Raw genomic sequence first — 24,759 nt, 5'->3', positions numbered from 1 at the left:
ATAAACGTTCATTTTCTCTTTCCAAGGTGGGAAACTTTAGATAGCTTCATGCAACATGACGTTCAGGAGCTATGTCGAGTGGTAAGTATTAAGCTGTCATTGTATACTACTGTGTCTGCAGCTGTTTTCAAGTAAAACCTCAGACCTACCTCATGTCACTATAATTCAGATATTCCCATCTTTGTTCAGGACCAAAATTAGGCCAGAAGGAAATAGCAGTTCTAGCTAGTTAAAAATCCAAAAAGGATGAAGTTACGTTATTTGAGAGGGAAGTATGAGGGGAAACGTGAATTTAAATAGTAGGTAGCATACGTTTAATGTGTTAACCTGGAATATCTACCTGAGTTGTTATACAAGAAATCACAGGTTGGCTACGTAGCTGCCCTGACTGCCCTGCTGCACTTCAGAAGAGTGACTTCTGTTACTGCCCTGCAGCATCCAGGCCCCTCCTTTGCACAGACGTTCTGGTTGAGGCAGAGCTCTGTGTGGGTGATTCTCCCCCAAACCAGCTCTAGCCACTAGCAAATCCCATTCTTCCAGTTGTGATGAAAGACACACAAACATACAACATGACATGGCTATTCAAGGTGATTGGCTGGGCAAGGTGTGTTTTCTTTTTTGCAGCACTAGCTGGGTTGAATCCAGTTCATTAAATATCCATGGACAAACCAGTCAATCCTGTTGACAGGCTCAACCTCATTAATCTCTTGGTGTGGACCAATACGAGTTAAGTTTAGTGCTCAATTTACATGCTTTTCCACAGAGGTAAAATGAATATAAAAAATGCTTCTAAAGGCACTACAGATTACTAATTCATTCCAAAGGCTGTATAGAGAGTTAATCTCAACTATTGCATGTAGATATTTTTGTAAATATCCAACCAAGGAAGAAGATTTTGTATGTTTTTGATAATTGCATGCCAAAGGTCATAATATTGATAGTCTAGAATTTCTTTGACCATTGAAATTTCCTAGTCAAGTTGCAAATTACTGAATATTTATTAAACATAACATTTTCCTAAAGCCAAAACTTTCTCTTCCAGTTGCTTGATAACGTGGAAAATAAGATGAAAGGCACGTGTGTAGAAGGCACCATACCTAAATTATTCAGAGGCAAAATGGTGGTATGTGGCTATCTCTCTTCAAGAATGATTTTAAAATACTTTAAAATGCTAACAGTGTTCTGATTAATAATACGCACGCCATGTCCCCTTCCTTTGTAGTCCTATATCCAGTGTAAAGAGGTGGACTATCGATCTGATAGGAGAGAAGATTATTATGACATCCAGCTGAGCATAAAAGGAAAGAAAAACAGTAAGTTGTATGCACGCAGTGGCCTGCTGCCTGTCTGGTAATTTCTGTTGTGGTTCAGTGCTTCCTTACAGAAGTGCTTGTCATTGAACTGGAGCATAGACAGCCACGTGCCCAAACGCTGAGTGCACAGCTCACCCAGTGAACACTCCCACGCAGCCCTGCCCGGCCCTTCCCATCACTGCCTCCTCCTCAGGGGAAACCATTACTTGAATTTCTAACATCCTGTTACAGGTTGTATTTGCATGTAGTAAATATTTATGTAGGATGTAGTGCCTTTCTCACTTTGCTCAGCATTATTTCTGTGCAATTCACCTATGTTGTGAGTAGCAATAATTCAGTCATTTTCATTAGCTTACAGCATTCCACTTTGGAAATGTATTACAAGCGTTTTGAAACCGTCTTTTCTTGATGTCTGGATTGTTTTCAGTGTGAAGCTGTTAGGCATAAGCTCCTTAACCATGCTTATTTCTGTCTCCGGGGCACGTATATATTTACATTTATGTTGAGTGGGATTGCTGGCTCGCAGGGGACACATGTGTTCAGCTTAAAAGATAAAGCCAGCAAGTTTCCCAAAGGGGTTTTTCAATTTCACCCCCACCCTAGCAATGTGTGTGAGCTGTCACTTATCAGATTGAATGTTTTGGTGGGAGTATGATGCTCTCTGGGTTTTAATTTTCACTAACGATCATGAAGTGGTCACCTTTTCCAGTACCTATTAGTAATATGGCTATCTTTCTGAACATAATGGGATATAGTTAATAAAACTTGCAGCCAAGCACATTAAGTTATTATCACCTGTGTGATTTCTGTTGAATCACCTTTGTCATCTTCATGGCTGTGTTTGCCAGCTTTGTGGTATGCCTGGTAATCTTTCATTGGATGCCAGCCATTGTGATTTTGATGGGTGTTGCATATGCTTACCCTTTGTTCTGGGGCACAATTAAGTTACTTGTCAATAATTTGGTGTTTTTTTCCCCCAAGTTTTGCTTTTAAACTTTGTCAGGTGGGAGCATAATAGTTTTTAGTTCAGGGCTAATTTGTCCTCACAACTGACGCCACGCCTTTCTGAGTTTCAGCCTGAAGTCCTAGGAGGCTTTCCTCTGTGGCAGGAGGGAACACAGACCAGTCTCAGGCTGGTGTGAGCTCTGGGGCCTGTGCCCCTATCGGGGAGGTGGTTTGTCCCCCGGCCCCAGAAAATCTCACTCTCCCGAGTACAGTGACCTGCACTCACGGAAGGCTCCAGGACCCCGTGCGCGTCACTGGCGCTCTCTTCCTCCACAGCTGTCTTTTCTTGGGCTCCCTGTCCTACACATCCCAGCTGCCTTGGCCCCTCAGGCCCTGTGTGAGTTTCTCTTTCCTGGAAAGGACGCGTAGTTGTGATACTTGCGGGCTCTCTCAGAGGTCACCACTCCGCACTGCCTGTCGTCCAGAGTGTGGGCAGTGTTGTTTTCCACGCAGTCCAGGGTTTTACTGGTCCAGCGCAGGAGAGGAAGCCTGGCTCCTGTTCCTGTCACCAGTAGCGCAGGAGGTCTTCCGTCTGCATGCCAGTTCTGGGTGGGGTCGCTGAGGCGTTCCCCCAGAGTGGGGCTCACCTTTTCACTCTTTGTGTAACAGAATTTCATAACTTAAGTGATCGCCAGTATATCAGTCTTTGCTTTTTGTGTCCTAAGAACATCTGCCCTGAAGTCATAAGATCTTCTCTTATCTGTTATTGTTCTATCTTTTCTGTTTATCTACAACCCACCTGTAATAGTTCTTTTTGCATGTGTTGGATGTTAAGGTTGATCGCCACCCCTTATCCCCTCCATATGGATGTCAAATGGTCCCATCATGTTCTCCTCATTGCTCTGCAATGCAGTTTAATGGACACTTATACGATATTTAAAGTGCACATCATATTTGACATGGATATGCCTTGTGAGGGATTACTTTCATCTGATTAGTGAACACATCCGTCACCTCATATGTTTCATTCCTGTATTTCTTTTGCAGAGAACACTTAAGTTCTACTCGCAGCACATTTCAATTGTACAATATAGTTTTAACAACTATAGGCACCGTGTTTTACACTAGATCCTCAGACCTTATTCATGTTATATTTGAAAGTCTGTGCCCTTCACTACCCTCTCCCTACTCCCCCCCCCCCCCCCCCATTTCTCCTCACTTTATACACGCTCTTAACAATTGTAGCTTTATAGTAAGTGTTTGGGTCACAATGTGTTACTTGCTTTTGTTAAAATCTTAGAACACTGACTCCATGTCCTTTTGGTAAGAACCTTAGGAAACCATGTTATTAGCATTTATGCCTTCGCTGGATCTGTGAAGGTGGTCTGGCAGCTTTAACTGCTCTCTGTTTGGGGCTGCGAGGTACTGCTCACCGTTAATTCCCTTCCCCGGCATTCCTAAATGTACGGTGTTGGCTTTTATTGTAATCAAAGCTTTACTGATAATTTCGGCTGACTGTTTCCTTTCTCTCTTTAAAGTATTTGAATCATTTGTGGATTATGTGGCAGTAGAACAACTAGACGGTGACAACAAGTATGATGCCGGGGAGCACGGCTTGCAGGTAACTTGGACGTTTGTACCAGTGTCTTGGTGTAGCTTCTCACTTTCTTCTCACATCTTTTGCTTAGTAGTGAACTAACAATTTCCTCGTAACTTTCCATATGCTGCTGGTATTTAGAACTCAAAAGGATTTCATTTCTTAGCCTGGACAGTATGTGTTAGCGAGCTCTGACTGTGCGGCTGGTGGGATTGAACGGGAAGGGGTAGCGAAGGTGTCAGTCAGCAGGGCTGTCAGGTAGGACTGTCACCCAGCACACCCGAGGCTCTGTCCCTTGTTTGAAGACCTTTCCAGTTCACCCGTTCGTTACTCTGTTTCTCCCGTTACTGGTGTCAGTGCACGGGCTCTCCTCAGTTTCCCTTAGTCACACGTAGGATTTCTTAGGCACGTGGAGTCTGCACTCACCTAGTGTTAACAGTTTTCTGGGGAGCCTATTATTTCAGGGTGTACTGAAACCATGCCATTCCTTTGTGTGGCAGTAGGTTCCCGGGATTTGTTTTTCCTTCCAGATGCCCTGTCCCCTTAAATACACTAATGCACATCACAGAGCATTGCCAAGTAGCTGCCTGACATAGCTGCCGGTTCCTTTGGGTGGACGTTAAAGTGCCGAGGGAAGGTCTGGGTTGGAAATCAACCTGATGAGGGTCACAGGTGGCCTGGAAGTGGTTGAGTTGGCAAAGGCTTACTTTCGTGAAGGAAAAAGCTTTGGCTGAGATGGAACAGAGATGGGAGAGGCATGAGAGCTGTGCAGGCACAGGCCCCGGAGGAGCCGAGTTGGGAGCTGGGGGTGGCCAGCACAGGCAGCAGCAGGGGGAGGCCGTGTTGCTGGCACTGACTCGGAACGTTCTTCAGAGGCGGGATGAGCAGTAAGCGCTGCGCGTGTGCTCCACAGTGTGTGCTCCTCAGTGTGTGCTCCACAGTGTGTGCTCCTCAGTGTGTGCTCCACAGTGTGTGCTCCTCAGTGTGTGCTCCACAGCGTGTGCTCCTCAGTGTGTGCTCCTCAGTGTGTGCTCCACAGTGTGTGCTCCACAGTGTGTGCTCCTCAGTGTGTGCTCCTCAGCGTGTGCTCCTCAGCGTGTGCTCCTCAGTGTGTGCTCCTCAGTGTGTGCTCCACAGCGTGTGCTCCTCAGTGTGTGCTCCTCAGTGTGTGCTCCTCAGTGTGTGCTCCTCAGTGTGTGCTCCTCAGTGTGTGCTCCACAGCGTGTGCTCCTCAGCGTGTGCTCCACAGTGTGTGCTCCTCAGTGTGTGCTCCACAGCGTGTGCTCCTCAGCGTGTGCTCCACAGTGTGTGCTCCACAGTGTGTGCTCCTCAGTGTGTGCTCCACAGTGTGTGCTCCACAGCGTGTGCTCCTCAGTGTGTGCTCCTCAGTGTGTGCTCCACAGCGTGTGCTCCTCAGCGTGTGCTCCACAGTGTGTGCTCCTCAGTGTGTGCTCCACAGCGTGTGCTCCTCAGTGTGTGCTCCACAGTGTGTGCTCCTCAGTGTGTGCTCCTCAGTGTGTGCTCCACAGTGTGTGCTCCTCAGTGTGTGCTCCTCAGTGTGTGCTCCTCAGTGTGTGCTCCACAGCGTGTGCTCCTCAGTGTGTGCTCCACAGTGTGTGCTCCACAGCGTGTGCTCCTCAGCGTGTGCTCCACAGTGTGTGCTCCACAGTGTGTGCTCCTCAGTGTGTGCTCCTCAGTGTGTGCTCCTCAGCGTGTGCTCCTCAGCGTGTGCTCCACAGTGTGTGCTCCACAGTGTGTGCTCCTCAGTGTGTGCTCCACAGCGTGTGCTCCTCAGTGTGTGCTCCTCAGTGTGTGCTCCTCAGTGTGTGCTCCACAGTGTGTGCTCCACAGTGTGTGCTCCTCAGTGTGTGCTCCACAGTGTGTGCTCCTCAGTGTGTGCTCCTCAGTGTGTGCTCCACAGTGTGTGCTCCTCAGCGTGTGCTCCTCAGTGTGTGCTCCTCAGTGTGTGCTCCACAGTGTGTGCTCCTCAGTGTGTGCTCCACAGCGTGTGCTCCACAGTGTGTGCTCCTCAGTGTGTGCTCCTCAGTGTGTGCTCCACAGTGTGTGCTCCACAGTGTGTGCTCCACAGTGTGTGCTCCACAGTAAGATGAACGTCCGGGGCAAGGACGCCGCTCACGGAGTCCCCAGCCATAACCGCTTGCCTGTGCTGCTCTGTCCAGGTCTTCCTAGCATCCCTTTGCTTGCGGTATTGCAGTTGCTCTTAGGCTTTCCCACCTAGTCGTTTTTCTGTGTTCCTCCATATTTTTATAGTGTTTAAGGACCATAAACTGTCGGAAAGTGACCAGACCTTAATTTACTCAACTATTCCCTGATTGCTGGATATCAGGGTAGAATATCATCCTTAGGGAACTCTCACACGCAATAAATATAGATTTAAATATTTTTTTGTTTGCTTTTGTTAATCATCACCTGAGGATATTTTTTCCAAGATTTTTTAGAGAGAGTGGAAGGGAGGAGGGAGACTGAGAGAAATACGGTTGTGAGAAAGGCACTTCCATTGGTTGCCTCTCTGCACTTAACCCTGACTGGGGTTGGGCATTGAGCCTACAACCCATGACCCTTTGGTGCATAGGCCGACACTCTAACCACTGAGAACACCGGCCAGGGCTAGGTCTAAATATTTTAATGGCACCCTAGATGGATACCTAAACATCGCTGCTCCCTATCAGAAGTCCCCAGCAAGTTCCAGTCTTGCTGAGATACTCCTGCTTTCATTGCTTCAAGAAACAAGTAGCTTTGAACTAAATTTGCATTTCTTTTTCCATGTTCAGGAAGCAGAGAAAGGTGTGAAATTCCTAACATTGCCACCAGTGTTACACCTACAACTGATGAGATTTATGTATGACCCTCAGACGGACCAAAACATCAAGATCAATGATAGGTAATCTAAGTGGGGTGTGGAGGTGTGAGTTAATCATCACTGGATATTTTTCGGGGAGGAGGGTTAATCTCAGTGCTTTTTTTTAGTCTGTATATGTATTTCGGTCTCATCTCTGATGTATTTAGGTTTCCCTTCTACCTAGGTGCCCAACAACTGTCATTTTAAAGGAATACTTTTGCTTAAAATTGGAGCTGCTCTTGTGTATCTCCCTCTTAAGGAGCCCTAGCCACTCTGCAACGTGACAGGTTGGCGGCTGTGAGGAGGGTGCTCCCCACTCCGCAGACTCTGCAGTACCAAATGCAGTGTTGCGTTTGTTTAAACGGGACTCTCCGATACATTGTAATATCTCAGTTGGTGTTTTGTAGAATGTGGTACAATTTTCAGGAACCCTGACGTGGGTGTGCGTGTGCCTCATTCCAGGTTGGTCGGCCACCCTTCAGACGTGAGGGGAAATATATGTACCAGTCAGATTGCTTGCCACCAGTGGGTCTTGGCTCATCTTGCTTATCCCTTGTCGTTCTTTTCTGTGGAGAAGATAAGAAATTGTCTCCACCAGGCCCTACAGTCTGGCAGTCTGCAGACTAAATCCAACCTGCTGGTGTGTTTTGTTGGGTCCTTACCTTGGCTCTGTTCCTATTTTTATTGGAACTCATATGATTTCATATAAAAGTCCATATTTCTGGCATCTTTTAGGAATTCAGAATATTTGGTGACACCGGGCCAGAATTCCCGTGGCTCAGACACTGCCCTGTTAGGGTCAGTGTTCATGCTCTGCCTCGGGCCCCAGCTGCCCAGCTCACTTCCTTCCTGTCTCTGACAGCACTCCCAATTACCATTTAATTTAAAAGCTTATGGAGCCAATAATTTGAAAATAAGTAGAGTCCAGGGTGTTTTTAAAAATCATAGGGTGGGGTTCTTTTTTACATGACCACCTCCAGTTTTGATTTCCCCACATTTCTCAGCCTGCAGGAGACCCTTAGTGGTCCCAGTCTTGCACTGTCAGAATCACTCATTAACACAAATGCAGAATTATTTCCATCCTAGAAAAGTCACTGTGTACATTTATCACAAGACTCACTGTTGCGTTGTACCCTTGGATTTAACATTCTGTTAGGTATCTCAGTGCTTTATAGCCATTTTTCTCATATCTAGCTTCAGATATTGTATTGACATATAAACAGTTACTTTGTTCTAATGAGTAGGAGCTGCCTCAGAAGCAGTTCATAGGGCAGTGATGGGCAACCTTTTGAGCTTGGTGTGTCAAACTTCACCAAAAAACTGAGCATAACTCGGGTAGGGTGTCACTTTGAGGAAAAAACATTATTTCGCAAATGTTTCATTCTCAGGAGCAGCAAATGTTTCATCCTCGGCATGTGGCCGCCTCAGCGACCGCGTGTCATCAGAAATGGCTACGCGTGTCAGTGGTGACACGCGTGTCATAGGTTCGCCATCCCTGTCATAGGGCCTCCCTAGTCAGATTCTTACTTCCCTTTTCAAATAAAGACGAGCCAATTAGAAGGTCTAGCAATAAAGCCTAAGGGAGAAATGTTTTACATGTAAATGAAACCTGGATTTCTTTAAAAATGTTTTTTTAATAGGTTTGAATTCCCTGAACAGTTACCACTTGATGAATTTTTGCAAAAGACAGATCCTAAGGACCCTGCAAATTATATTCTTCATGCAGTCCTGGTTCACAGTGGCGATAATCATGGTGGACATTATGTGGTTTATCTAAACCCCAAAGGGGATGGGAAGGTAAGTGCTGGACGGGGCGGGGCTGGGGAGGAGGAGGGTGGAGTTGGGTGTGATTGCCTATAGGGGACTTACACTGACGCCAGCCCAGCCTTTCCCTGTTCCTCCTGATCGCTTGCTAGCAAACAAGCCTTCTTGGCCTCTGATTGATCTGTATGTTCTGATATGTATTAATTGCTGATACTCTAAAGCTGAATAGTAAATTAGTGATCATACTTTATGTTTGTATCTCTGTTAGTATTGAATGTTGGAACTCACAGAATTCCTTTACAACTAAAATGAGGCACTTATTTTCCACCTAGGGATAACAACAGAATAGTTCTCTGCTATCCGGGCAGGGGAGGCAGCATTGATTGCATGGTATTCCACGTGCCCCGTTGTCCACACTGTGCAATGCTCTGTCTTTCCTGGTTCATGTGGATCTCATACATAACCTTCCCCAAGGGGAGCAAGTGAGGGTCTCAGGGTCTGTGTCCAGCAGCACAGGGCCTAGGAGGACGGCAAAGATGGAGCCTGCCTGGCTCATGCTAAGGGAACCCTCGTAGCATGTTTAACTGTGAGGCTGAGTACCATTTAAAATTACTTAATCCATGATGAAGAGACTGGGACATAGCTTCGTACACCTCTGCTTTTTTTTAAAGTCAGGCCCTTGCTATGATTATCTTATCTATAATAATAAAAGTGTAATATGCTAATTAGACCAGACAGCTTCCAGACATCCTTCCAGACGACCTTCCAGACAAAGCCGGGCTGAGGGCAGCCGCCGCAGCTGCGAGGGCTGAGCCCCTTGCATGAATTTCGTGTATTGGGCCTCTAGTCTATATATAAAAGCCTAAGTGACCATTACGACTGGTTGACCAAACGACCGGTTGCTATGACGTGCACTGACCACCAGGGAGCAGATACTCAACACAGGAGCTGCCCCTGCTGGTGGTCAGTATGCTCCCACAGCCAACCTCCTACAGTCCCTCGCCGGCCAGGCTGAGGGGCCCCATCTGTGCACCAATTTGTGCACTGGGCCTCTAGTATGTCATATAGGTGATCTGTTCTAGGAAAACCCCACGTGAGAGCTTGTGTGCTCAGAGCACTATCTCTCTGCTGATGTCTCGTTGCTCTCCTGTCCAGTGGTGTAAATTTGACGATGACGTGGTGTCGAGGTGTACAAAAGAAGAAGCAATCGAGCACAATTATGGGGGCCACGACGACGACCTCTCCGTCCGGCACTGCACGAACGCATACATGTTGGTTTATATCAGGGAGTCCAAGCTGAGTGAGTAGAGTGGCCTTTCATGCTCTGCACTGTGGGGAGCTTTGTAGTCGCTCCATTAGTCATTGCTGTGGTGTTTCAGGCCACGTTACAGGGACCTCAGCTGTGTCTCCTGTGCAAACCCATGCTGTTATTAGTCTGCCTTGTTTACAACATCTAGAGGCAGGAGGGGTGGGCTTGCGGGCTGTGATGTGGACTCGTGGCACCCAGTCGTTTCCCTTTACTAGACTGCTGTAGCAGTGATGACGTAAAATGGGGACCTTCTAAGAAGGGGAAAGGAGAACCTGGTAGAGGTGAATGAAGATGCATTTGTCCTGCAGGTGAGGTGTTACAAGCTGTCACCGACAATGACATTCCTCAGCAGCTGGTGGAACGATTACAAGAAGAGAAAAGGATCGAAGCCCAGAAGAGGAAGGAGCGGCAGGAAGCCCATCTTTACATGCAAGTGCAGGTCAGCCTCAGCCTCCTGGGGCCCTGGTAGGGAGGAGGCTGCTGAGAGCCACACTGCTCCGAGGGCTGGCATGTACCTGGGCTTATTGCTGACAGATCAGGGGTTGCTCTGGGCAGCCCTTGAGTGTTATTAGCTGAGTGTTATGTAGGCCAGTTTCCTGACCATTTGGAATATACAATTCAGTTCAGGGTAAGGACGTAGATATGAGAAGTACTTGGGCCACCACAGAGCACCAATACATTAGAGTATTTATAAAAAGTGTAGAAAGGACCCTAACCAGTTTGGCTCAGTGGATAGAGCGTCGGCCTGCGGACTCAAGGGTCCTAGGTTCGATTCCGGTCAAGGGCACGTACCTTGGTTGCAGGCACATCCCCAGTGGGGAGAGTGCAGGAGGCAGCTGATGGATGTTTCTCTCTCATCGATGTTTCTAACTCTCTGTCCCTCACCCCTCCTCTCTGTAAAAAATCAATAAAATATATATATTTTTAAAAAGTGTAGAAGGGGGTTAGAGGAGTGAAGGCCTCAATGGAAGGATGCGTAAGAAGGGAGGGCTCCCATTAGGAGATGAGTACAGCCCAGATGGTGTGTGGGTCAGTGGCATGCCAGGCCATGGAAAGCCTGACACAGTATGGAGAAGGCAGGAGAGGTCCAGCAGGGAGGTGAACTTCCAGGTGGTCCTGGTTCATGGTTCAGTTGTGATTACCTACCTGGAAAAAGGTGCATTGTGTATCACCCTCCTCCTTTTTTTGGTAACAGGTTGTTAATGATTTTTTTAGAAGGAATGGAGAGGCAGAGAGAGATAGAAACATCGATGAGAGAGAAACCTCAATTGACTGCCTGCCCCACGCCCCCTACCGGGGATTGAGCCCACAACCCTCACATGTACCATGACCAGGAATCGAACTGGCAACCTTTTGGTGCATAGGATGACATTCAACCAACTGAGAGACACCTGCTGGGCATAGCATATCTTTATATTATTTGGTGATCACCATATAGATGGATTTCTAGCTAATGCTTTCAGATGAGTTAAGAATGGCGGCATGAAAATGTAGGCTTTTGTCTTTTCTAAATACATACCTTGATTTCATTCTTAGTCATTTTTTCCTTGGGTCTTCTGAAGAAGCAAGACTTGTTGTATTCAGCATTTTACTATTTGAACTTAATATTTTTTAAAAAATCCTCATCCTAGGATGTGTTTATTGATTTTTGAGAGGAAGGGAGATAGAGATAGAGATAGAGAGAGAAACATCAATGGGTTGCCTCTTCTATGCGCCCCAACTGGGGATGGAACTCAAAACCTAGGTATATGCCCTGACCAGGAATCGAACCCATGACCTTATGGTGCCTACGACAATGCTCCAACCAGCTGAGCCATCCCGCCAGGGCTATTTGAACTTGTTCTTGATCAGCATGGTCTCACTGTATTTTGTATGTCTTGTATGTTTGTGCATATTTTCAGATAGTTGCAGAGGACCAGTTTTGTGGCCACCAAGGAAATGATATGTATGATGAAGAAAAAGTCAAGTACACTGTGTTCAAAGTACTGAAAAACTCTTCGCTTGCTGAGTTTGTCCAAAACCTCTCACAGACCATGGTGAGTGCCGTCTGCTCTGCTGATGGTTTATTTTGACTTCCACGCTCCACCCTCCTTCTTTATACCTGGATAAGACAGTACCTTTTGGGGTAGGTGCTGTGTCTAGGCTGCCTGAGAAGTGAGGTAACTGACCTGTACTCATTTCCTTCTGGGTGGTAACTGTGTCTGCCCTGTTACCTAATCTTTCAACTGAATCAGCAGTGAAGGAAAGCTGAATGTGAACTCGAATCTTCTCTTTTGTACCCCTTCCTGTGTTTCTTTTTTCTTTTTTGTTTTGTATAATGGGCACTTGAGTCTTAGAATACTAGTGATCCTGAAAGCAGGGAGATCTGTGATTATTTTTCTTATAGTCGTAGAATGATTACAGTGATACAGAAATAAAATATGAATTAACTTGGTTTTCATTTAATTTATTTCCAGGGATTTCCACAAGATCAAATTCGATTATGGCCCATGCAAGCGAGGAGCAATGGAACCAAACGACCGGCGATGTTAGATAATGAGGCCGATGGCAATAAAACAGTGAGTGTTGTTGACAGCTGCACGCCTCAGCGTGCTCTGCTGTTGGGGCTGCAGCATGCCTCCCCTGTGGTCCAGGTGGATATGTTTTTTCAGTACATGAGTATAGCTTTTCACTCTCACTCTGCATTACAATTTTCTAAAATTGGCATCTCTTTTCGAAATAGATGATTGAACTCAGTGATAATGAAAACCCTTGGACAATATTCCTGGAAACAGTTGATCCGGAGCTGGCCGCTACTGGAGCAACGTTACCCAAGTTCGATAAAGATCGTAAGTGCCCACCAAACACCCAGCCACCATCAGGGCAGTGTAGTTGGGTTCCAATCTTAGTAATCCCCAAATGCTCATTAAACCCCTGTTGTGGTCAGAGCTTCATGATGAAGTCAAGTAGGACTGGCCGTGGGCTGTAGTGTCGGGGAGCACCGGAGGGGTCCCAGTGTTGAGGCGTCATGTTCCATCTTTAGTTGTGGCCCCATGTTTGCTGATCACATTGGTCCTGTATATACCGGCAGGTCACACAGCAGGCATTGCAGCCTCTCTCAAGGGCCACATGTAGCATGGGCTTGAGCTGCATGGGCTTGCTTATATGTGGATTTTTTAAAAAGTACTGTGTGTATTTTCCTCATGATTTCCTTAATAATCTTTCTCGAGCTTACTTTATTGGGAGAATGCAGCAAATAATCTATACTAATAAAGAGCTAATTTGCTAAGTCGGGACACTGTAATGGGTAACGACCAGACCATTAGCATATTAGCTGGGGCGTTGCTCGTTGCTCCAGAGACGGGAGCAGGGAGGCGCCCGGAGGAGGCGGGGCCATCCCGCCGGGGAGGGCAGGGGTGAGAGCCCATAGCGCCCCCCTCACCAGTCCTTCGCCACCCACCGCCAGCACTCTGAGTGCCCCGCAGCCCACCTGCCAGGGGAAGGAGCACAGCGCAGCAGGCGGGAGGCTTCCACGCTCTCCACGCTCTCCTTTGGTGCCGTGATGGGGGCGGAGCCGCCCCGTTAAGCGGGGAGGCGCCCAGAGGGTGGGGCTTGAAGCCGCCAGAGAAGGCCAGAAGGTTTGGGGGCTGGGCCAGGCGCACTGGAGCTCTGCGTGGACAGGACGGCAAGTGGGTGGCCAGCGCCACAGGATTTCGCGCGCTGGGCTCCTAATGCATACATAAAATATGTGCTAATCAACGGTTTATGTTATCCGTCAGACTTCCAGTCAACAGGAGGCTATTAATAGTTAGTTTTTGGAAAGTCAGAAATTACATATGGATTTGTAAGTGCTTGGGGGGGTTTCCTTAACCCCCAAGTTGTTAAGGGTCAACTGTATTTCATGCCTTGTGGGCCATATGGTTTCTGCCTGGCATTGGAAAGTGGCCACAGAGGATGTATAAATGGACAGTCTAGCTGTATGGCAGCACTACTTTATATATAAATATAAAGCAGGTGGATCAGATTTTGCTATAAGATTGTTTTTGTTGCTATAAGTGGTCACCTCTCTAGTGTATCGAAGTCATACAACCCTACCATTATTCCCATGACAGCACCAGCCATCTAGTTAGTACCAGATCTTGAAACTAGGATTTCTAAGCTCACTGCCCCAATTCCATCTTCACTGCATCACATGGAGTGTTCCCCTGGGGTTTGATGCTTGGAGTGAGGAGCAGTCACAGGCCTGGTCTGACACGATTTTAGGTGCAGAAAGCTGTCATTTCAGTGCCTCACTAAGTTCACCATCACTATTTTAACAATGTACTGAGTGTAAGACCCTAACAACCTGTTTATGAACCTTGTAGATGATGTAATGTTATTTTTGAAGATGTATGATCCCAAAACACGGAGCTTGAACTACTGTGGGCACATCTACACGCCAATATCCTGTAAAATACGTAAGTCCTGATGCGCTCACCTCTGCCTTGATTCTGCTGTAGTTGTGGTGTATTACAGCTTTGCATTCATTTCTCTCTCTCTCTCCTAGGTGACTTGCTCCCGGTTATGTGTGACAGAGCAGGATTTATCCAAGATACTAGCCTTATCCTCTATGAGGTTTGGATAGTTTATTTTTCTATAATCAGCCTATTGTTAGCAGATAGGAGAGGCATTTTTTTGCTTGTTTGACTATCCCTGTATTTGTTATGGGTAATGTCTACTGTTGAGGTGACCTTGAGTTGGGAACACATTTGTAGACTTGTGATTTTTTTTTACCAATTGAGGATCCATCAGTGATTATTACATCTTTATGGATATTAATATTTCCCGTTAGCTTTTTAACATACTAAAAATACATAGCTGTTAGAATTGGGTGTCGAGAAAATACATACAGTGGATGGCCATATTAAACATTAGACAAATGTTGCATGGTAACTATTTCATTTCTTTTACTCTAGGAAGTTAAACCGAATTTAACAGAGAGAATTCAGGACTATGACGTGTCTCTTGATAAAGCCCTGGATGAGCTAATGGATGGTGATATTATAGTGTTTCAGAAGTACGTACTTTTTGAAGGATTTGATCACTTTGTGCTGGTAGCAGAAAATTGTTTTCCAAGTCCTGTAACACTGACAAGATTGTGTTGAGACCCCGAGTCAGGTGCTGTTTGAAATGCCTCACAATGCTGACGGGCGCTGGCTGTCTCTGGGTCTTGGAATTAGGTGGTGAGCATTTTCATCAATGCTCTGATTTCCTAAAAATGTCTACAGTGAGCATGATCACCCTTAGCACGGCCGCAAAAGTTCTTGTGAAATAGCAAGATTGTATTTCTTCCCTTAAACAGAGGGCATTTCTTAGAATGCAGCTACGTAGGTAATTGATTTAAACCTGCATGTAAAGCCAGCAGGTCTGAGGTCTTGGTCTGAAAGCAGCCCGGTGTTGCCTTTTTCTTGCTGTTAAAGTGTCTGGGGAGGTGGCCCTGGCATAGGTTGTGGGCAGGCCACTTTTACCGGGTCCTGCTGCCTTGGCTTGAGAGTGCCACCTGCCGGCTCCTGGTCAGGCTGTGTGGGCCCCACACTTCACCGCAGCCCTCCCCTTGTCTCTAGAGAAGAGGCTCCGGTTTTTGTATTGCGATCAGGACGGAAAGCAGCACTGTGCCTAGCTCAGGCGCACCTTCTGTACGTGATGGCCTTTCCCCATTGTCCCTGCTCACAGAGGTCACTGGCAGACCCCCCAGCACCCTAAATAGGACCCTGAACTTCTGTCCATGCCTGCTCGGTGTCACTGTTGCGTGAGTGATGATGGCCTCGGGCCTGGGCTTTGATTCAGTCTACAAATTGTTTTGTGTTTTCTTTCTCCCCCCAGGGATGACCCTGAGAATGATAACAGTGAATTACCCACCGCAAAAGAATATTTCAGAGACCTCTATCACCGTGTTGATGTCATTTTCTGTGATAAGACAATCCCTAATGATCCTGGATTTGTGGTCACGTTATCAAATAGAATGAATTATTTTCAGGTATTTGATAAAGGCTCTTTTCCCTTCACATTTTGCACCAGAAAGACCATGTTCTTTTAAAAAAAAAACGCTTGCTGGTGAAGCTGATGGATTTGGTTCAGGAGGAGGGGTTAGTCCTGCTGGTCTGAGGAAATACCTAACTAAAGTGGGTTGGTGCTAAGATGGCCATGGGACCAAAGCCGTTCTTACCTCAGCCTCCTCCTCATCAGCTACCATGTCCATCTGCACTCTGGTCTCTCGAAACCCCCTCTACCTGGCGCAGTGTGCTTTTGGAGATGATGGTGGTCCATTGCTTCAGTTAGAACATGCCAAGTGGAAAGCGTTTCAACAATCATCAGGAAATTTAAAAATCTATAGTCTTCACCTTAAAAGTGAAAAAGCCTCCCAAAGTTTATCTCCATCAGCTGGGCTCCGCTCACGGTCTGTGCCTTATTCCTGTCGGGTAGGGAACTCCTAGGGCACTGAAATGCGGGCTGCTCATCCCACATCGGGTGAAGGTCACCGGGCGCCTCATCAATGTAACGATGAAGCTTATAAGCAAATTGAGTTCATTGCCGCGTGTGCACCTTGGCGTTCTGACGTCCGGCTTCTTCCCTTCCCCAGGTGGCAAAGACAGTTGCGCAGAGGCTCAACACCGACCCCATGCTGCTCCAGTTTTTCAAATCTCAAGGGTAAGCGGCATGTGCGCACACCTGTGTTTGGTCCTTGCTGCATGCTTTCCATAGTTCACCCAAACATACTGGAACTAATTTTAATAAGTAGCTGGCCACATCACCTGACATGCCATTTCTTGCTTAGTTTCAGATATAGAATTGTCACCCCTCATATCTTGACCACACGACTCCAAGATGTCAAAGTAATTGGCAGCCTCATCTCAAGTCAGACTTACTTTAGATCCATCATCAATAAACAACCCCCCCAACCCCTCCCACATATCCAGCTGGGTCCGTCCCAGCCAGACCTCTGTGTGCTGTGCCACCACTGCAGGGAGCACTTGGGTGTGGCAGCCAGCGGGGCGGAGGGCTCGGGATGTAGGAACATGCAGTGGAACCCTGTGCCAGGTCCCAATTGCAAGTCTAGGTGCAAGGCTAGTGGTTTGCTTTTCTGCTCAGTCATAGATATTTGTTTTAGGCGAATAAACAAGTCATTTATTTATATGCTGTTTTCTTGTGTAGTTATAGGGATGGCCCAGGTAATCCTCTTAGACATAATTATGAAGGTACTTTAAGAGATCTTCTACAATTCTTCAAGCCTAGACAACCTAAGAAACTTTACTATCAGCAGGTATGAGTCCAAATTAATGTGCCCGTGGGTCATAAGGAGAAGCCTTGGGTTTTTGTGGAAGCGCATCTAAAGGGAGTCTCTCTTTCCTTCATAGCTGAAGATGAAAATCACAGACTTTGAAAACAGGCGAAGTTTTAAGTGTATATGGTTAAACAGCCAATTTAGGGAAGAGGTAAGTTTTTTTTAATGGTATGAATCTTTATTTTTATTGGAGCTTGTCTATGGTTTCTGTCTCTCTAGACCTTGATAACTAAAACAACAAAAGAAAGCAAGAGGAGGGATAGCGTTTTAGCGGACCCCGGGTCCAGAGTTGGAGAACCCGAGTTTGTGTCCTCCTGCCACCACCCCTGAGCCCTGGGGGACGAATAGCAGTGTCATCTGCCTGACCCTCCAGGACTGCTTTTCTTACCGATTTGGATGTCTTAAATTAATGCGCTGCTGCTTGGCCGGAGCAGTATTTTCCTCGAACCCCGTCAGACCGCAGTGTGGGCAGCCGGCCTGCAAGTGAGCTGACACTGACTCTGTGGGCCGCTCCAGTGGCGTGTGCTTGTTGCATACAGGAGGCATGTCCAGCCACTTCAGGTGGTTCTAGGAAGTTCGTCTGCTGGGGTTCCAAGTCCTTTTCATCTTTTTTGCTCGGCCAGTTTTGAGGGAAGAGTTGAGCTACATGCCACAGACATTCACGCGTATATGCAGTTGATCAGTCAGGCTTAAATTGTAAAGCCGCCTGCTGGTCATGGCCTGGATTAATCAGTCTTCTTTCTCACTGTGCTGGAAGCCGGAAAGCTTGTAGGTGATCTTTCAGGGGGTCATTTCCTGAGAAGCTGCTCAGGAAATGGCAAACTTTTCACTTCATAGTGGCATTTTTGTTTGTTTTTTTATTATTGGATTCATTGGGGTAACATTGGTTAATAAAAGTATATAGTTTTCAGCCCTTCCTGGTTTGGCTCAGTGGATAGAGCATCAGCCTGCAGACTGAAGGGTCCCAGGTTCGATTCCGGTCAAGGGCACATTCTCGGGTTGTGGGCTCGATCCCCAGTGTGGTTGTGCAGGAGGCAGCCAATCAATGACTCTCTCTCATTGATGTTTCTCTCTCTCTCTCCCTTCCTCTCTGAAATCAATAAAAAATATATATTTTTTTAAAAGTATATAGTTTTCAGATAACTAGAAAGTGGCATTTTTGTTGTTTATTGTTAATCTTCACCTGTGGATATTTTTCCATTGATTTTTAGCGAGAGTTGAAGGGTTGGGTAGAAAGAGAGAGAGAGAGAGAGGAAATATTGATGTGAGAGACACATTGATTGGTTGCCTCCCGCATGTGCCTGGACCAGGGCCGGGGATGGAGCCTGTATCTGACGTATGTGCCCTTGATGGGAATCGAACCCGGGACCCTTTAGTCCATGGACCAATGCTCTATCCACTGAGCTAAACCTGGGCTCAGGGCAAAAGTGGCACTTCTTAAAGTCCCCTCAGTACTTGGTGGGCCCAGGTTTAGGCAGATGGTCTGAGTGAGGTCTCACACCAGGGGCCCTCATGGCGGGAATGTAAGTGAGAGTCCTGGGGAGCTAGAGACAGCTGGGAACATCTGTTGCTGTGTTTTCTTTCTTTAAGCAAAATTGGTTTGCTGTAGCAGATCCTTTATGTTTTCTTTAAAGCATGTATTTCATCTTGTCATTCCTTAGGAAATAACACTATATCCAGACAAGCACGGGTGTGTCCGGGACCTGTTAGAAGAATGTAAAAAGGCTGTAGAGCTCGGGGAGAAGGCATCAGGGAAACTTAGGCAAGTATTTCCTGGAGCCGTTGGCGGCAGGAGGAGTGGGGAGCAGCCCCAGCCCTGCAGTGTGCTGGTGGACACAGCACAGCCAGAGCCCTGTGCCGGTTGCCAGACTCGCCTCTCAGCCTGTTTTTCAATATTTCACGGTTAAGCCATTTCCCCCTCCCCTCCAGTCTCCTGATATTAACTACCTATAGTAAAAATGTGTGCTTCGGGTAGGAAAGCCAAGCAGAGGAAGGATGTGATGACAATAGAATGATAACTGAAACGGGAAAAGCTGCTGGGCTGCATTTGTGAAATTGGGCAACGTTCAGGCTGGGGACAGAAGCCGCAGATGTGATGACCAGTTTTTATTTCAGAGAGCTGGTGCTTTTCTTTTTTACTTTTAATCTTCACCCAAGGATCTTTTTTCCATTGATATTTTTTGAGAGAGTGGAGGGGAGGGTTCAGGAGAGAGAGAAAGAAACATTGAGAGAGACGAATCAATTGGTTGTCTCCTGCATGCGCCCTTCGATCCGAGCGCCAGTGCTCCAACCACTGAGCCAAACTGGACAGGGCTGGGCGCTTTCCTTATGTCGCCTCACAGTCAGCTCAGGACAGACCTGCCCTTGTGGCTATTGGCTCCCAGCATGTTTTTTCTCTAATATTAATATTTGGAGCCCCTTGTCCTCCAAAGGCTCGGTGAGCACAGCTTCTCCAGTCCTGCCTCGCGTGGAGGGAGATTCATCAGCTCCAGGGACTCGGCCTCACCGAGGCCTGAGGTCACTCTCCTTGAATCGCACGCTCGAGGGGCCACCTGGCCAGTGTTGTGCCCTCTCCCATGGGTGCCTGCTTTCGACATTTCCAATCTTTTAAAAAGAAGACAAGCAAATCTTGATAGCTTTAAAATAAGAAAACAATTTGTCAGTGTGTTTCCCCATGAATTTATATCTTCCACCCCCATCCTGTTCGTACAGGCTGCTAGAAATTGTAAGCTACAAAATCATTGGTGTGCACCAAGAAGACGAGCTATTAGAATGTTTATCTCCTGCAACGAGTAGAACGTTTCGAATAGAGGTAACTGCCCTGTTCTTGGCACCAGGGAGAATTCTGAGTCCTTGGTGGGTGGGGCAGCTGTCAGCCGCTTGTCCGATTGTCTTGCTGTGGTAAAAGCTACATAACGTACCTGTACCATTTAAAATGTACATTTCAATGGCGTTAAGTACATCCACACTGTTGAGCACTCGTCACCACCATCCATTGCCACAATCCCCATCTTCCCCCAGTAAAACTCCATACCCACTTGCATCTCCCTCTGCCAGTCCCTGGCAACCACCATCCCACTCTCTGAATTTGACTACCCTATGTACCTCATATAAGTAGAATCATATATAGTCTTTGTACTTGCACATTAATTTTAAATATGGTCCACCGGACAAATCTATTCTGAATCTGGGTCCCTGTTGGTTTCTAGAGTTGCTGAATTCCCACAGTAACTGGAAAAAACCATTATTTGGTGTCTTAAAACCCATCATTTTCCTTAAAACACTTGGGTATTTTCTGGTTCTGAATTCTTACCATTCTAACAAGCTCCAAACATGGCATTTTGGCAAAAATAATGACCTACCCACCTCATTGCAGGAGCAGGTCAGAATTAAAAATGTTTTGTCTGCATCAGGTGCTTTACTCTGCTCCCTGTGTTTAACTGTGTCCCCAGGAAATACCTTTGGACCAGGTAGACATAGATAAGGAAAATGAGATGCTGATCACGGTGGCACATTTCCATAAGGAGGTGTTCGGGACGTTTGGAATCCCTTTCTTGCTGAGGATACACCAGGTGAGCTTTTATAGCTAACAGGCTGAGCATTGCATGTCAAAACTTGAAGCCTCGCCCTCCCCCCACCCCTTTGGATTAGCGTTGCTTAATCTGCCTTCCTGCCTTGGTGGACACACCATGGGCTTTGGTGGCGTCCCGTGGGCCGTGAGCCCTGTCACGGTGCACATAGGCACGTGATCAGTGTCCTCTCCTGTCCACAGGGCGAGCATTTCAGAGAAGTCATGAAGCGGATTCAGAGCCTGCTAGACATCCAGGAGAAGGAGTTTGAGAAGGTACGCGCGTACTGGACGAGGAACCAGCGAGCAGCATGCTGGAGGCTTCCTGGGAAAGCGGCCTGGACTCCACAGAGGCATCCAGCTCATGGAGGAGTTTTCGCTTTTGTCTTGTAGTTTAAATTTGCCATTGTGATGATGGGCCGGCACCAATACATAAATGAAGATGAGTACGAAGTAAACTTGAAAGACTTTGAACCTCAGCCTGGTAAGAGCCCTCCCACTGCTTTCCTTCTGTGTGGGTGAGGTCCAACCAGCCAGCGGTAAGTAGCTGGAGGCGGAGAGCTCGGGGTCGAGTCCACCGTCCATTTCCACAGCGGGGCGGCCTGGGCTTGCTGACCTCCTTTGTGATAGGAACAGTAGCCTGAACCCATCGAGTCTCCTAAGGATTATAAGGTGTCTTGCGTCACGTGGTGGCTAAAAGAACTAAGCTCCAAGGTCGAGGTGTGAAGGCTCCGTGTGGTCGGCAGGCTCTGGCAGAGCTGCCCGGAGAAGCCGCGGAGGCAGGCGGGCAGGGTGTGGGCGCCTTTTTGGCTCAAGCCCCAGCCTCACTGAACCCACACCTGGTCGCTGTGAACCCATACCTGCTTGTGTGGCCACCACAGGTGTAGGGGTCCTGGTACTTGTTCTGTGGTCTCATCGCCCCTCTTTCCCCACCAGGTAACATGTCTCACCCGCGGCCGTGGCTAGGGCTCGACCACTTCAACAAAGCCCCAAAGAGAAGTCGCTACACTTACCTTGAAAAGGCCATTAAAATCCATAACTGACTTCCTCACCCGTGCGTGCCAGGCGAGGACCGCGTGTGGGTGTGCCCCTTTAACAGCGAGGACTCTGGCACACGTGCACTCGAGCGAGTCTTCCGAGGAGGATTTGCTGCTGGTGTTCATTTTATTTTGTTGAGGCTGTTCGGTTTGGCTTCTCTGTATCTATTGACTGCCCTTTTTGAGCAAAATGAAGGTGTTTTTATAAAGCTTGGATGCCAATGAGAATTATTTTATGGTAACCACATGCAAGGCAACTGTCAGCATACGGGGAAAAGAGGTTAGTGGGGTGCGTGGCGCTGGCAAGAGGTCTATAGTCTGTCTAGTTGGCAGAAGCTGCCTGGCTGCCTGCTGGGGTCGCGGCCTCCACCTGCAGCCAGGAAGTCGTATGTTTAGGCTCGTCTGACGTATTCCTTCAGTTATATTTCAATGGCCTTTTGTGCATCTGTAAAGGCAAAACAGAGAAACTCACAAGCTAATAAATAGCACTCTTTCCTTCACTGCGTGTCCTGTCGCCCCTTCCTCAGTCCTCTCCCAGCCGCCTGGGTCTTTTAATAAACTGTCTTACTTCCGGCAGCCACTACAGTTGTGCAGCCCATTGCAGGGGGCGGCACGGAGCACAGTCTGACAGCCGTCCTGGGGTCTTTTATTAGATGGAAAGCACTGTTAATTACAATTAAGGTGTATTACGCTGCCTGTTGGCAGACAGTGATCTCGCGTTCATACAAGCAGGTGAAAAATTATATAGAATTTCCTTTAAAACAACAGATGAACAGAGAGCCTTTTAGCAAAGAGGGCATGCTCACTAGTGGTAGTAAGCTGTTGACTTTGTATAAAAGTTAAAAGAAAAAAAAAACAGGAAAAATGAAATTGTATATTTAATGAATGAACATGTACAATTTACTGCTGGGAGGAGGTGACTTTTTTGTTGGGTGAATCTACAGGTGACTCACTGATGTTGATATTCATTGTGTGTAGTTTATTTCAGTCCCGACCTTTTATTTTGGAGCTAAATGCCAGCTGCGTGTCTAGTTTTGAGTGCAGTAAAATAGAATCAGCAGATCACACTTTTTTTTTTTTTTTCATTCTTTTCCAGTATTTTTTGTTTGTTTCTGTAGCAGCGGTTACACCAACTCTTCCTGTATATTGCCTTTTTGCTGGAAAATGTTGTATGTTGAATAAAATTTTCTATAAAAATGATAATTCAGTGAGTGCTGTGGAAGTTGAGGAAGCTTTCAGGCCTCCCCAGAAAGGGGCTTGGAAAACCTTTTCACTTATAATAAGGTTTTACCGAGCTATCTCGCCCCCCTCACCCCCATTGCCCGACGCCCAAATTTTAGTATTGCTGATGTTCTGCCCTTTTTTTTTTTTTTTTTGCCTTTTACTAGTTTCATTTAAGCTTAAGGAATAAAAGGTTTTCCAGGTGAGCACCATGTACAAATAAGATGGCTGGAAATATTATTGAAATGGTGGAACAGGCCGCCGGCATCTGAGCAGCCATGGCCCGCCTCAGCGCACTGTTCCTGGTCCCCAGGTGGCCTGTGCCCCGTGGTCCCTCTCCATGTCCCACTGGGACGTGTGCTTTCACACCCGGCGCCGCCCTGGGCCGGGGTGTGGATCGCACCGCCCCTCCTTCGTCCAAAGAACATGTTGATTTTTTTTGTTTTGGGTTCTGGCTAAGGGTAGGTGAGACAGTCTTAGGTCACAGAATTCTTCCTGAAGTTAGTAAATGAATATTTTTACAAGAAACACTTTGCAATTTGGGCGTTTCCTTTGCCCTCTACTCCCAGTTTACGGCATCAAGAGTCTTCTGAGCTCATAAAACTGAGTTTCGGGGATAGGGATGGAGACACACTGCGTTTCAGATAGCTGACTCTGACCCCCGAGGACGTCCCATCCTCTGTCCTCTCTAAGATGTCGCTGTCTCATGGTGGTGAACCAAGTCCTAGAACGCTGGGTCCCTGGCACCCACAGTGTGAGGGGAAGGCGCCCACCGCGTGCACACGGGAGCAGTGTGCTGGAAGAAGCTCACGTTAAAATGAAAAGCACACGAGGTGAGGACAGGGCTTGTCATCGCCATCCGTTTAACAGCAGTTCCCAGAGCACCTCCCAGTGTCTGCCCGTCCAGCACGGGAGCCACCTTCGAAATGATTGCTGGCTTTCTCTAAGAGCTTCAAGTTGGATGCATTGGAAGTGAGGCATGTGTCTCCAGTCGTGTCTGCAAGTAGCCGTACCTAACTAATAAATACGCTTTAAAACCCGAGTCTGCCGTGCTGGGAGGTGTGGCTTTGGTGTACAACGCGGCACCAAGGAGAAACAGCTGCGGAGTGCCCCGGGCCAGGGCTGTGTGGCTGCAGTGAGAACAGGCTGGGTCCAGAACCATCTCTCCTGAGCAAGGCCTTCCCAGGGCGCGCCTCGCTTTGCAGCCCGGGTGGCGGTTGGGGTGCTATGAGGGTGGGGGTTCTGGTTGGGAGCCGCTGTGCAGTTGAGTGCGCGACACGCTTTGGGCTCTGCGGGCTGCTGGTCGGGACACAGCTCTGCGCTGGAGCCTGAACACAGCCACAGACCACCCTGCGGTGAGGTGAGGCCAAGCCTGGGTGCACCTCATTTATAACAAACAGGTGAAAGTCCAAGTTTGCCGGCCCCGGGACAAAGCGGGAAGGGAGCTCCTGTGGGGATTCCTGGTTGGCCGCAGCGCTGGGTAGTAGGATGGCCCCTGGGGTGGAAGTGCATTGGAATGGAGGCCGCCTTGCCCCTCGCTGAACACATTCACGGTGCTGTCACGTTAGAGCCATGATCCGCACGCCTGGGGGTCACTGAGCAGCGTGCCTGGCCATCGGCAGTTGTGTTGTGACCTGGCTCTCCAGCGTCATCTGCCACAGCGACTTTTCACGTGTCCTGCCCTGTGCAGCAGCCACGAGCCACGTGTGGCCAGAATGGCCGAGGGTGTAAACTGCAAGTTGCCATGTGGCTAATGCCTCCCATGCTGGGTAAGGCCACTAACCAGATGCTCCCCCTTGTGGTGTGCTGCACTGATGAGCTGGGGTTTACGTGGGAGACGGAGCA

General features: G+C 47.6%; 1 protein-coding gene across 2 annotated transcripts in view; it reads left to right on the top strand.

Moving 5' to 3' along the window:
• USP7 (ubiquitin specific peptidase 7) overlaps positions 1–22,896 on the top strand; it is a 71,111-nt gene extending 48,215 nt beyond the window's left edge. For both annotated transcript variants that reach the window (XM_008141597.3, XM_054714719.1), the window contains exons 8-31: positions 27–81; positions 1,043–1,123; positions 1,223–1,313; positions 3,797–3,879; positions 6,648–6,757; positions 8,356–8,512; positions 9,635–9,779; positions 10,097–10,227; positions 11,690–11,824; positions 12,245–12,346; positions 12,511–12,616; positions 14,132–14,224; positions 14,314–14,381; positions 14,723–14,823; positions 15,630–15,783; positions 16,387–16,454; positions 16,959–17,067; positions 17,162–17,239; positions 18,750–18,850; positions 19,801–19,900; positions 20,541–20,660; positions 20,861–20,932; positions 21,050–21,140; positions 21,593–22,896. In XM_008141597.3, coding sequence (XP_008139819.2) covers positions 27–81; positions 1,043–1,123; positions 1,223–1,313; positions 3,797–3,879; positions 6,648–6,757; positions 8,356–8,512; positions 9,635–9,779; positions 10,097–10,227; positions 11,690–11,824; positions 12,245–12,346; positions 12,511–12,616; positions 14,132–14,224; positions 14,314–14,381; positions 14,723–14,823; positions 15,630–15,783; positions 16,387–16,454; positions 16,959–17,067; positions 17,162–17,239; positions 18,750–18,850; positions 19,801–19,900; positions 20,541–20,660; positions 20,861–20,932; positions 21,050–21,140; positions 21,593–21,699 — 2,458 coding nt within the window. In that variant the 3' untranslated portion in view covers positions 21,700–22,896. The remainder of the gene's footprint in view (positions 1–26; positions 82–1,042; positions 1,124–1,222; positions 1,314–3,796; positions 3,880–6,647; positions 6,758–8,355; positions 8,513–9,634; positions 9,780–10,096; positions 10,228–11,689; positions 11,825–12,244; positions 12,347–12,510; positions 12,617–14,131; positions 14,225–14,313; positions 14,382–14,722; positions 14,824–15,629; positions 15,784–16,386; positions 16,455–16,958; positions 17,068–17,161; positions 17,240–18,749; positions 18,851–19,800; positions 19,901–20,540; positions 20,661–20,860; positions 20,933–21,049; positions 21,141–21,592) is intronic.
• The last annotated feature ends 1,863 nt before the right edge of the window (positions 22,897–24,759 follow it).

The sequence above is a fragment of the Eptesicus fuscus genome, chromosome 4, assembly GCF_027574615.1.
Source record: "Eptesicus fuscus isolate TK198812 chromosome 4, DD_ASM_mEF_20220401, whole genome shotgun sequence".
Lineage (NCBI taxonomy): Eukaryota > Metazoa > Chordata > Mammalia > Chiroptera > Vespertilionidae > Eptesicus > Eptesicus fuscus.
This window is presented reverse-complemented; position numbering and strand designations above follow the sequence as displayed.